General features: G+C 39.9%; 1 protein-coding gene across 2 annotated transcripts in view; it reads right to left on the minus strand.

Annotated features, from left to right (window-relative positions):
- Window positions 1-13900, minus strand: part of slka (STE20-like kinase a) — a 29131-nt gene that overhangs the window by 3179 nt on the left and 12052 nt on the right. The window contains exons 8-18 of one of the 2 annotated variants that reach the window (XM_083897611.1): window positions 13004-13138; window positions 11709-12920; window positions 11483-11613; window positions 10891-11014; window positions 9842-10021; window positions 5726-5797; window positions 3794-3923; window positions 2178-2302; window positions 1885-2079; window positions 1098-1223; window positions 59-172 (exon numbers count right to left, since the gene is read on the minus strand). In XM_083897611.1, the coding sequence (XP_083753737.1) occupies window positions 59-172; window positions 1098-1223; window positions 1885-2079; window positions 2178-2302; window positions 3794-3923; window positions 5726-5797; window positions 9842-10021; window positions 10891-11014; window positions 11483-11613; window positions 11709-12920; window positions 13004-13138 (2544 nt within the window). Of the gene's footprint in view, window positions 1-58; window positions 173-1097; window positions 1224-1884; window positions 2080-2177; window positions 2303-3793; window positions 3924-5725; window positions 5798-8226; window positions 8320-9841; window positions 10022-10890; window positions 11015-11482; window positions 11614-11708; window positions 12921-13003; window positions 13139-13900 lie in introns of both variants that reach the window. The other variant, XM_083897610.1, reaches the window with a different exon arrangement.

A 13900-nucleotide genomic window follows, 5' to 3' on the forward strand; every position in this document is an offset into this window, starting at 1 on the left:
AGATAATTATTACAAAGGTAATTTATGAGAGATGATATTCTTCATTTAAGGCAGCTACCTTCTTCCTGGGCCTCAGCTTCTCTCTCCACTCCCTTATCTCTTGGCTGTGCTCTTCATCCAGCTCCTTCAGCTTCTGGGTCTCATGTTCAATCAGAAGGTGGCATTTCTCATTCTGGAAGAAAATGTGCGTAAAAGGATTAAGATGAATGTCCTGGATTAATAAACTGACCTACAAAAGAAGTTTTAAAATCCCCAACAATCATGGTTCGGAACCTTTAAACCCTTTAAATAGAGGCTGAGAATAACCAATGATCTGGCGAATACTGAATATAAAATATAAAATTGGCATTATGTTAAGATCAAAGTCTTTTGCTCTTATTGTTTATTGTTTACATCCTACAATCACACTTCACTATAGGGCTGCAACTTAATCCATTAATTAATCCATCAAATATTTTGATAATTGTCTAGATCAATCGTTTGATCTGTAAAATATTGATTGGTGTTTTTCAAACCTGGACATGATGATGTTCTCAAAGCGTTGTTTTGTCCACAAAACTGAAATAGTTAATTTTTAATGATTTGGAGCAAAGAAAGACAGAAAATATTCAAATTTAAAAGTGGATTGTGTAATAAATCTAAATCAACTGGCCATATCAGGAATAATGTTCATATAACAAACTGAACTCACCAACAACAACAGTACAGCCAAAATATTTGCATTAAAAAACATCTTTTGCAAAGGGTTAGGGTTGCAAATCATGTTTATGTTTTGAAATCATGTTTTGGCATGTGGAGCCATTTTCCGCCGTCTACCAATCATTGCAGTCAGTCGAGTCTCAGCTGCCGAGCAACCACGGGTTGCCAGTTACGTCAGAAAACGAAACCTAAAAGACCTCGGTATTTTGAATTTGAATGTAGTAACTGTTTTTGGCCACATTCTTACATATGGAACCTGAAAACCTATTAATCGATTATCAAAATAGTTGACGATTAATTTAGTCATCAATAAAAAACATATACATTGTTTCAGCCCTAGTACACTATTTATAATTTCAGTATCAAAACGCATGAATGTGTGTGTGATAAATCTCCACCTGTAGCTGCTGCAGCTCCCTGATGTTGGAGTCACACTGCAGCTGCAGGTCTCTCATCTGGTTCTCGTGTTTCTGGTGCTGCTGGAGCCTCTCGTTCTTCTGCCTCTTTTCTTCCTGGACAGCAAACTGTTACAAACAAGAAAATAAATTGCACTTATCTGTATCTGTTTGTGCAAAAAGGTCAGAGACTGAAGTGACACCGACTTTAACCATTAGTATTCTGTGGGCACTAAAGTCACCAGTTCCTAAATAACCTTTATGTTCACAACACAGATTTCAGCGCCTATTTTCCACTCCTGCAGCACTGAGAACGCGTCGTCCACAAGCTCAAAGAGCTCCATCACCGCCGTGTGGTGATAAAGGTGAGCTGCAAGTGGAACACAGCGACTGCGTTTCTGTCTCTATTGCACGTCTTTGCACAATAATATTTTATTTTTGATCAGCGTCCAGGCGACTGGGCAGTGACAGACAACAAAAACAACAACAACAACAACATCAGCGTGATCACACACCTGCTCAGGTCCATGAGGTTTGATTTGAATGTCAAATATATGGAATATGAAAATCTGACAAAAACCAGAAAGGGATGCAAATATGGTCATATTTCCTCAAAGAGAACTGCAAAAGTTTTTGCTCTCACACAAAATGTTTTGTAAATGTGTGTCATTTAATTAACCAGGTGAATTTTGTTGTGTGTAATTTTTATGTATATTTATTGTGTTATAAAGGCACAATTGAGAGGCTCTGAGAATGCCTGATTTAATCGAGAAACCAGTTTGAGTTGCACCTGTTTAATCCGCTCTCTCTCCTGCTCTGGTGTGACAACAGCGGTGACCGAGATGCGGAGGCTCTTCTTGAACATGGCCATGCGGGTCTTGGCATCGCTGCGCTGGATCTTGGGCAGACGAACCCTCTCCTGAGTCTGTTTGTTCTTCATCTCCTCGATCAGCCGCTGGTTGTAGCGATGCATCTGCTCCATCTCCTGCAGACGAAACACCCAGCGTTTTGAGTTCAGCGGCGAAAACAACGCGACAGCACTTTTCTGCGTGAAGATTTTTTTCTCGGTGCGTTTTTGCTTACTTTCTCGTGCCTCTTCAGCAGCTGGTGTCTCTGCAGGAAGTACTGGTCTTTCAGCTGCTGCTTCAGCTGCTGGTGCTTCTCCTGCAGGTGGCGCTCCTCTAACTCCCACATGGCTGCCTCTCGAGCTACAGACGCGCAAAGACAGTCACGTTAGTTTGTCAGACACAAACATGTGAGTAAGATGGTGACGAGCAGAGTGATGACAACAGACGGGCAACACGTTGGGACACGTACTCTCTTACAAAGCATCTGTTCTCGTTTTTCTGCATGTTTTACGTCCATGACGGATGTTTGATTGACTCAAAACTTGGTGTAGCAGTTTGTGATGTGCATTTTACTATTTAAATGTAGACATAATCTAAAAGAAAGGACTATATTTTTGAAACTTTACGTCAGGGAATTTAAATCATAAAGATGTTAAAGCAAAGTTGTTGAGGTACACTACCGTTCAAAAGTTTGGGCTCACCTATACAATTTCTTTTGTGTTTTCCATTCAAAGTCACACTTTTATTCATCAAAAGAGTTGCAATGAATAGAAAATATAGTCAAGACATTGACAAGATTAAAAATAAGGAATTTCATTCAAAATAATCATTGTGCCCTTTCGTCAAAGAACCAGCAAAACTGTTTTCAGCTGTGCTAACATCATTGCACAAGGGTTTTCAAGGGTTTTCTAATCATCGAATAGCCCCATAAAGACATTAGCAAACACAATGTACCATTAGAACACTGGAACGAAACCAGACGTTTGCAGCTAGAATAGTCATTTACCACATTAACAATGTATAGAGTGTATTTCTGATTCATTTAATGTTATATTCATTGAAAAAAAACTGATTTTCCTTCAAAAATAAGGACATTTCTAAGTGAGCCCAAACCTTTGAACGGTAGTGTAGGTAAAACCATGCACCGTTCCTCACCAGGACATGAACGCATCACAAGAGCTTAGTTTAAATAAATCATGTCTTCCACCAGAGTGGTTTTTAATTTGTAGTGTGGCTACATTTCTTGAGCGACTTCCAACAATCTGATAATCAAATCATACTAAAACACATAAGTAGTGTCCTCAAAACTGTGACATGCCTTGCAAGGGGGAACTAAAAGATGAACTAAGTAACTAAGAGTTCACATCTGAAAAAATACTCAACAGAACCTTTCTTTGCTCCTTTACTCCCTTTGGAGTCACAAAAAGTAGTTTAAAAGGGACAGCTGACAAAATGACTGCCAGCAGGGGCAGAAGGGAAAACAGATGACGAAAGCAACTTAAAGGCGCCATATGTAAGAATGTGGCCAAAATCCGGAATCTAAAGTCTGGACATTGTTCATTTTCATGCGTCAAAGTCCATAGAGCAAATCAGCATTTTTATCTCACAGAGACACTGGAGCTGTTCTGCTCTGCTGTTCTGCACATCTGAAAAAAGGATTTCAATCACTTCAGTAATGAGATGACATATTTGAACTTACTAATGGAGGCAGCAGTGGATTGAACAACTCTGTTGAGTTTGGTGAAGGTGAACAAACTTTAGTTTCCAGCCAAAAAAGGCCATCTAATGGCAATGGTGAACACATTCTTAAGGTGTTGTAGACGAGCAGGTGTAGATTTCTTCAGCTCTTACCTCTCATCAGCTGCTGCTTGTGGTTAAGGCAGTCTCTCTCTATAGTGGCTATCTCCACTTTATGCTGCTGGATGATTTTCTTCAACGCTCCATCCAGGTCTTGTTGCTGCTTCTGCAGGAACTCCTGCTCCTGAGGAGCCAGAGAAGGAAACGCAGTGAGACACGGCCACAAAGAGGGGGACGAATCACAGAGGGACAGTAAAGAGCAGAGACAGGACACAGAATAAAATGACACTGTGTCTGATAATATAACATTACATATATATATATATATAACGTCGTAAAAATGTCATCCACTTCAAATTCAACACAACACAGAGAGCACTGAGATGCCACATCATCGACTGGAATCAGTGGAGAGGACACTCAGAGATCATGGATGGCAACGATCCACAATGGAGGTGAAGAAAGAAAGAGAGAAAGAAAGAAGTTAACGGTTGTGTTGAGATTTAGATTTAGATACAGTTTAATGTAAGACAACATCTACAGCACATCGACATTTACATCATCCAGAGACCGACTTCCAACACGACTCATTACATAAACATCTATTTTAAATTCAGTTTTTGCACATAATTTAAAACAATGCAATGTTTTTTAACAGCTAGTTGCAATTCCTTTATAATTCAACATAAATCATCACTGGCTTTTCAGATGAGAACCTAAATTTAGAGAAAGTCTCTACTTGAGATTATTATACTCTGATGAACGGATGACAGCTTAACATGTATAATATAATAACCATGACTGAAACCACCAACAATAAAGTATAAGATAAACCATGGGTCAGAAAAATGTTTTGTGATTTTATTTTGAAATTTATGAATTATTAAGCCTTAATATTAGGGATGCACTTTTATTATCGGCATGATGTCTGCATCGGCGGATATTGGCTTTGTAGGATCTGATATCAGTGTTGAGATCCACCGATTTGGCTGACGAAGCTGCTACCTCCTTAACTGATATGCTTATGTGCCAATATCTACCAATATCATTTATTTACATCTTCATCTGCTGCGGCGTGATTTCACTTCAGAAGAGATTATATGACCTCTGCAGTTGGGTGCAGAGTATCGATTATCGGTATATTGGCATATCAGATATCAGAAAAAAGTCCAATATTGTCCCTAGTAATATTATTATTATTATTCTGATACTGAATCCTGGACTGAAGCTGGACAAATGGAATAACAAAACCAAGAGGCAACTGGTCATGATGACGTGATAATCCCAATTTGACAGAAGCTCAGAGTCAGTGCAACCAAGTTCCTGTTGGATTGTACCAACTATGACTCGAACTGGTGCCCACTGATGTGCGCTACTTCCTTATCTCTCCCCCTCCAAATCAGGAACATAATGTACAACACTGACAACTTGTCCTACTGGGGACAACAAGACAATTAACTCATTATAAATCAAGGGAAAAGTCTAATTTTCTCATAGACTACCATTGAATATGAGTACTTTTACATCCAACAGAGTCGCCCCCTTGTGGCCTTTAGATATATTCTCTTTTCCTTGGTGGCATCAGGAGGAAACCGTAAGATTACATCCACTCAATACGGTCTACAGTATCAACAACAAGATGCACACGAAACTTTACTCCCAAACTTGATTTCTATGCAAATAATAACAAAAACCATACAAAATACACAGACGACTAGATGTGGGACATTTGTGGACTGGTGGAGGAAAAACTGTAAAAATACTGAGCAGGAGAAGAAGAGGAGAACCACGACACACAAACACAGAGATAAAAAAACAACAACACACCCATGCCCATGCTTACATGGGGTAAAAATCACTGAACCACCACACACTAACACTACCCTGTCACTCAACTTTGTACACATCTACATATGGGCCAGAGAAGGAGAAACAGGGTAGAGGGAGTGAAGGTGGTGGTGGTGGTGGTGGTGGTGGGGGACTTACATCCTGCATCTGAGCGTTGAAGAGTGCACATGAGGACAACTGAAAAGACTGAATCATAACCTGGGCCACTGCCTGTGGAGGAGAGCACACAACGCACTCACCCAGATCAGGCACAGACAGCACAAGGCAGGCTGGAAATACTCTCTCACACACACACGCACACACACACAAAGACTATTCACAAATACACAAATCTTCCGAAGTTATGCAAAAGCTAGCCTTTTCCATTTTGGGAATATCGGTGCGATTAAAGCATGCAGCTCATTCCTGCGCAGACGTTAGGAGAAGGGAAGTTATTTCATTAGTTATTCATACTTTTTGTCATAATTCCAGCAGCAAACGAGCATTTTGTTTTGGTTATTTTCCATGCTGATTTATAGTGGTTCACACAAGGTTAATGAGATACCTGTTAAAGAAAAAGGAAGACTTTACCGGCTTGGACAACACGTACAGGAGTGAGAAATACTTGCAAAGGTAATGCAGTCCAGTACAACACTACGGCCCTGAATATGTAATGTATTATTAACAGAAACAAAAACACCTCTACGAGTGTTAATTATATTTTAATACCGTGCTGCATTCACAGTGTTCCTAACAAATGGTGCACTGAGTGAATACAGGAGCAAAACAATGTGACGTGGAGCGAGTTAGACACCAAACAGACCAGGTGCTTCATCTCTTTGACAACACACTGTGAATCAGACACTCTTCAGCTCCTTGATTTACGATCCTCGCCCCATAACGCCTTAATAACGCCACATAAATTAAAGGCAAAGTCAAAAAACCTATTGTTAAACCTCCTTCAATAGTTGACAAATGTCTACAGCCTCATGATTTATATACATGAGGCTCTTCTTCTTGTTCTCCCTCTAATAACAATAATAATTTGCAGACAGGCTGTAAATTGAGAGGTGAAATGAGAGGTTGAAGTGTCCTTCAACTGAATCACTAACAACTTCTGCTAAAGTATAACAGGGTTTGTACACTTTTTTTTTTTAGCAATAGTTTTCCATGACTTTTCAATGACTTCTCCATGACCTTTCATTGAATTTTCAAGACTGTAAATCGGTGCCATCCCACAGTCTTACATGAATGTCCATTTGTTGTGATTGCAAATGTGTGTTAAGACTTTCGTCAAATAAAACAACATATGCAGTTTGTTGCGAACACATCTTTCATTATCAGCATTTTGCACATCCGTGGTCAGCGTCTCAGTAGTCAAAGTTTAAACCTCTCTTTAAAAAGCCACTCGTTGTTGAAACTATACTTTTCTGGCATTTTGTCGTCGAATAGAGCATCTCAAAATCCATGTGCGGACTGGAGGGTCGCGAAGCACGGTACCAGTGATCCGCTATATCACGATATAGCGTGATGCGGCACTACCATGTCAATTTAATTTTTTTACGCACACTACATTCCATCATTTTATTTATGTTTTGCGCATTCTAAATATTATCCATGCAATATTTCCATGACTTTTCCAAAACTTTACACTGAAATGTTGTTTTTCCATTAACTTTTCAAGGACCTACAAAATGCATTTTCAATTTCCAAAACGTTTCCACGTTTTTCATGACCGTACGAACCCCGATATAAGTGAGCTTCTCAATTCCCGCACAGCTTGGCCTTTGAAAGGTAAATTTAGGGATTAAAACCGAGCACTGTTGCAAAATGTCCTTCAACCGGACCAGCTGCACATGTCAAGCATGCAGAGCAACAGCTGGAAAACGAGGAGCAACAACAGGCTCCCATTTGCTGTGTACATATGAATGTGTCACATGAGTGGAGCGAGACGCTGTACGTAAAAGGGGGATGAGAAAGATGAAAGAAAGGAGAAAAGTTACCTTTAAAGGCCTCTGCACATCAACAACGATGCAAATAAACAGCAAGGAAATTTCGACGCAATTTTCGACACGAACAAGCGAAAAATACATAAATAAAAGATTAATTTTACTCCCTAAATATCTGTATACAAGAGAGGAAAGTAAACTATACTACGGCTGCAACTAATAATTATTTTCATAATCGATTAATCTGTCGATTATTTTCTCGATTAATCAAGTTATCGCTTGGGCCATTACATTTCTATTTTCTAATTATTCAGTTTTAATGACTTCTTTGTTATATGGAGCAGAGAAACAGACCATATTCACATTAAAAAAGCTCTAAAATCAGCTCTAAACTCTGCCACTTCAGTTTGAATACAGTATGTGAGGAAGGTTCAGTTTATTTGCGTAAATGGTCCCAGGTGTGTACATTTGCATATCTGAAGATCTTTAATGTCACGTCGTCAACAACATGCATTCTGATTGGTTAGATGTCTACCTGTGGGAACTTTAAAGTTAACGAAAAGCAACCCTATCACTGCAGTGAAATCACACCCGTTATGTGCATGCTAGCTTTGACTAGATGCATGACCAAATATTCACAAACTAAACAAATCTAATGTACAGAGGCCTTTACATTTTCACAGAGGAAGACACAGAAGATGATCGTTTTACCTCTGCAGTCTTGAGGAGCGATAGATCTTCCTTTAAGCGCTTCAAGAGCTCTTTTCTCATGTGTTTGGGTGACTGTCCGACTTCCTGTTTGACCTAAAGTGTGCACGCAGAAACTGGTAGATGCTCTATGTACTATGATCTGAAAGTCTAACAAGGCCCACAAAGACATGCACTGCACCTCTCTGAGAGGATGAAGGTACTGCACCCAGCCACCAACCGATTTAAAGCCAGCACCCTGAGATAACCACGTTCTGCACGGTCATGTTTCTTTGAACGAGTCAGCCAGTCCATTTAATTAGTAGTTTTGTTTTAAGTTAGCTCAAGTTAAGAGTCATATCAAGAGAAAGTAAAAGAAAATCGTACAAATACGACGGCTACAGGGTTGGAGATGTTAGTCGTAACAAATAGCTGCATTGGATTAGATCCCCACAGCCATCATTCATTTTCTGACTCTTAATTTGAAAAAAAGCAGAGTAACTGAGTTGGAATCATCTGGTCACAACAATGTTTGAATGTCTGACTGAATCTCAATTTGCATTAAAGAAAAAAGATTAAATCAGGCACAGCTTTACCAATATTAAGCCTCATAAAAACAGAGACACAGCAAATCATGAATCAAAATATTTGTTGATTTAGTCATTGATTAGTTTTAAGATGCAGATGAAGATGCAAGAAACCCACTGCAATCAAAGTATCTGGTGATGTAATATTGATTTGTTTTTGCAGCTCTGTTAAAGACGTTTCCATATCAGTTACTCTGAGGCAAGGCTCTTATCATTTCCTCCCAAAATGAGCCCAACACCACTTGGAAAAATCTTCACCAATCAGCCTCTATGCGACCAAAGAAACCTCATACACACACTCATACGAGAAACATGGTTAGTGAACAGACACATTAACAGAACATTTTGGTAAAAACAACAAAAACGGTACTTTTCATCAGAAGGCAACAGCTTGTATTCTCGCAGCTTAACAAGAGCAAGGCAGAGCTGAAGCAACCACTTTAAGCCGACATGAAACATCATATTTTTCAGTGCGCTGAAAAACCAAGACGCCCAGAGTGCGAACTACGAGCTTCACAACCAGCACCAAGTTATCACGAAGCACAAAGGGTGTCAAACTGCACGCCTGCCATGAAAGAGCAGCAGAAAGCGAAACGCACAAACTTCCACCAAAGCTTTTAGGGCCTCCGAAAACAGCGAAAGATGCAGAACAGACAAATACAGATAAAAGCGCGTACGTAATGAAAAGCTCATTCCATCATGTTAAAAGTTTTAAACTTCATTTTGAGGCTAAAGTTTTATCAAGTTGTTCTCTAAATATATAACGCACAGTAGCACAAAAGCAACCAGAAGCCTGCGGGCAGATGAATAATAGATACATCAACATAGAGCTAGAAGAAAGATAGCACAAGTCTGTCTGATGCAATGTTTTGCTCACATACAGTAACAGGCAGAAGAGCAAAGCGACCCACTCCCACAGAATAATTATGACACTGTTGAGTCACAGACGCAACCAGCCACGTTAAAAAAAAGCTTGCATCTATGACATGCAGAAGCTGTATGAGCTTAACTGCCACTAACTTTCCAGCAGACGCAGCCGTGAGTGACCATACCTCTTTCTTGCGGTTCTTCAGCATGTTTTGGAATTTGGACAGTTCCTTGTCCTGATCCGCTTTGATGCGCTTGGCTTCGTCTCGGAGTCGGCTGGTGTGATCCTGCTCCAGTCGCTCAATGGTGTGCTTCTGCTTCTTCTCCAGATTTTCCACCTCTTGGTCATATTGTCGCTTCTTAGCCTGCACAAACAGAGACAACTTTATTTATTTTGCCCATTTACAAGATAAAAGAACACAAGCCAACTTCAGTTTCCGATTTAAATCCTTTCATATCCCTCAGCTGGTGTTCACGTTCACATGAGTTTTGTGTATATATATATATATATATATATATACACACGTACATACATACATACATACGTATATATACATATACATACATATAAATACATGTATATATACACATATAGTTTTGTTCCTTGTCTTTAGCTGGTCTGTTTAGTTATTGTTTACAGTCGTTGTCCTGTTTGTCTTGTTTGCCTAGATTTGTCTTATTTTTACCTGAACCTAATACGCACCTTATTTACATTCACTCTTATCTTATTTCTTTCTATGTACAGTTTTTATAACATTGTGTAATTGTTAATCTGTATACGGAGCTGCTGAAACCCTGTTCTCTCCCCACTGTGGGATAAATAAAGCTATCTTATCTTATCTTATCTTATATACATATATAGACATATACATACATAGATGAATATATATATATATATATACACACATATATATATATACATATACATACATATAAATGTGTATGTATATGTATATATATATATATATACTGTGTATATATACACACAAACAAAGGAGAAAGTGAAGGGGAAACTGGCCGTAAAAGACAACTATATAGTCATTTTAACCTACATATAAAACAATAAACACATGATTTGTGACCATCTCTGTTATACTGTAAGCATTGTGCTTCACTATATGAGAACAAGCTCGTGAAGTTACAAGTAAAAAACCGAGCATCATGTTTTCAACTTTGACATGATGAAGCGAGCCGATTTCTTTCACACTGCTGTGGTATGAACAAAGTGACTCACAGTCGTTTCCTGTTCAAAGCGTCTGTAGATCTGCTCTCTCTGCTGCTGCAGCTTGTTGCTCAGCTGCTGCTGGGCCCTGTGCTCCTCTTTCTGCAGGAGGCGCAGCTCTCTTAACTCCTGCCGCCTGAGGAAACCACAACAACAGAGCAGTCAAGGTATAACCATATTGCCTCATCTCAAATTCAACAGTGTGTCATTGTAAGCATTTTTTTTTTTTTGCCCACTCAAAACTTTTGTTTTTCATTTCAGATATGGGATTTTTTATTTAGGTTTTCTTTATAAAGATTAGTGTTAGGGCTCCACAACATCAGATAACGCTGTTGAATATTGTCATTGCAATATAATAATGCCACCTTTTCAGCTACTCTTAAGAAACACAAATCCCTTACTCCATGGGCAGCTAAAATAAATGCATTAAAATGCAATGTCTCCTTGCAACTGTCTAACAATTCTCGTCTCAAGTGTGATCAGCCTTCATTATGGAAGAAAAGTGAGAAAATACATGCAAAATAAAATCCAAATACAATATATTTGTATATACGATATTTCTTATCGTGCGGTCCATCTGTGAGCAGATTGGTTATCGACGTACCTGAGGAACCTCATCTCCTCACTCTTGGTGTCATTATCCGTCACTATTTTTGATGTCGTCACGCTGACCTCCACGCCGTCCACCATGAACTTACGCGTCTTCTTTAGCGTCTTCTTCTGACGTCTTGACTCCTACGGTTGAAAAGAGATGTTGGGATTGTACAATGATTAAAGTCATGCTGATATAACGAGAAATTAAGATGTAAAGAAGGCTGATATTGTGTTACCTGCATGGAAATGGAGCCCCCTTCTTTGGTCTTGGACAGGAAACTGGAGATGGACAGGTTGAGGTCAAGGCTGTTGTTATCAGCGGCGGAGCTGCTTCCAGAGTCAGAGTCCTTCTCCACATCTGGTTTGCTCACAGCTGGACTTCCTGGTTCCACCTTGGTTTCAGAGTCAGTTTCACTTCCTGGAACAGACACAGCATCTTGGGAAATGCTCTCATCAGCGAGTGCAGCTTTTTCCTCCTCCTTCACAGGGACGTCTTCAGATGGTGCCACTTCTTGAGAGTCTTCAGAGATGTCTTTGATTTCATCGCTGACCACAATTATGGATTCAGCCGGTGCCTCCTTCTCCAGTTCCACCTTCTCTCCACTCTGATTCTCTTGTTCAGGCCGCTCTGTCTCCTCTTCAGGCTTTTTCTCTGGCTCGGTTTCTTTGGTCTCTTCCAGCGAAATGCCGGTGGAGGACTCTCCCACTCTTGACTTTGTGTCAATCTCTCCATTTAAGTTTGTGTCCATCACATTTGAGTCTATATTCTCTGTTTGTTCATTTACATCAGTGTCATTAACTGCATCTTCTATTTTGTCCTCCGTTTCTTTGTGCTGAGGAGTCTCCTCACTCGTTTCTTTGCTTTCTTCTTCTACTTGTGCCACATCTTCTGATACAGGTTCTGGTTTCTCTAGTGTATCTTCTTGTAATTTCCCTACTTCTTCTGTGCCTGCTTCTTCTTCTTTTACATCTTCAGGCTTCAATACTTCTTCTTCTTCTGCTGTGACTTGAGAAGGTTTATCCTCCGTTTCCTCTGCAGGCGTCTCCTTCTCTTTTTCTCGATCTTCTGTGTCAACATCTTTGATATCTGTGGGTTCTTCAGCTCGTGCTGCTTCAGGCTCAGTAGGAACCTCCTCACCTTGACCATCTTCTGGTTTAACCTCAGGAAGATCTTGCGAGACTTGGTCCTTAGTGGGCTCGACTACGCCAGAAGCCAGGTCTTCATTGCTGGCATCAGACACTTCGTTGAGTTTCTCCTCCTCGGTTTTGTCTACCTCACTTGTTCCAAGTCCTTCATCCGAGAGCTTATCGCTGGTGTGGTCCACGGCAGGTTCTGCCTCTGTCTTTTCTGTAACAGATTCCAGTGTGGAGGGAGTTTGTGGGGCTTTGTCATCCTCTGAGCTGGCAACACTGACATCTGATGGTGCTCTCTTGTGTCCAGGAACAGCCTGGGTCAACAAATAGCGACAGAAATTGTCATAGTACAGTCTTTCATAAAGATGGACACATAAGTCTATTTTAATGTACTTACCACTGGCGTATCGGGCGTTTCTTCCTCCTCCTCTTCCTCTTTGCTTTCCTCAATCTCCTCTGTGACTTCAGCTTTGGCCTCGGCTATGAGCTCTCTGAGAGGTTTGCTATCAGTTACACTGGTGACAAAGGGATGCTGCAGATACAGATGGACAGAGACACGAGACATCAAACTAAATTAGAAAGCTCAGACAAAATCAAATGGCACGGATGTCAAAACAGAGAGCTAGAATTACTGACTTATATGGGCACATTTAACCACATTAAAACAATTTGGAAGAACATAGAGTCCCTAAAGACCAAGAAAGAGTTGTTATTTTTGTGTACAAGCACAGCAAATATCTGGAGCTGACAAATTATGGATATTTCTTTCAAGAGATTATTTCCTTGTGCGCACAATTACAATATACTTTGAATTTGTGTGTGTCTTCAGATCCTCACAGCTACCATAAAATGTTAACAACTCAGCAGTTAAAGTTTTATTTTCACCTCAGAATGTCATATAGAGACATTCTTGCTGCTCTGGCTCTTAGACACGGGATTGTCATGAGCAGGAATTAGGAACACAAGACGATAAAAATATAACTTTCTGGGACATCCATAAGAGGAGATAAATTTGAGTGCTAGTAGATGTCTTGTGCTAGATAAAGCGAAATGATTTAAGGTTCTTAAAAACAGGCTGGATGTGATACAAATTATCTTGGATATACCAAGAAAAGCTAATCACTGTATATAACTGATAGAGAAATTCCCCTGAAGCCTTCTTTGGATCTGGGGTCAAAGAATCAGTTCATTACTGAGTCCAAGTAGACATTTGTTCCCTCAGGCCTTCTCTGACATACTGCGTTCACAAGATTGGAAATGGTGGACATGTGTATAGGACAGTACAAATGAATAG

Source organism: Microchirus variegatus (genome assembly GCF_963457635.1).
Source record: "Microchirus variegatus genome assembly, chromosome: 11".
NCBI classification, from domain to species: Eukaryota; Metazoa; Chordata; class Actinopteri; order Pleuronectiformes; family Soleidae; genus Microchirus; species Microchirus variegatus.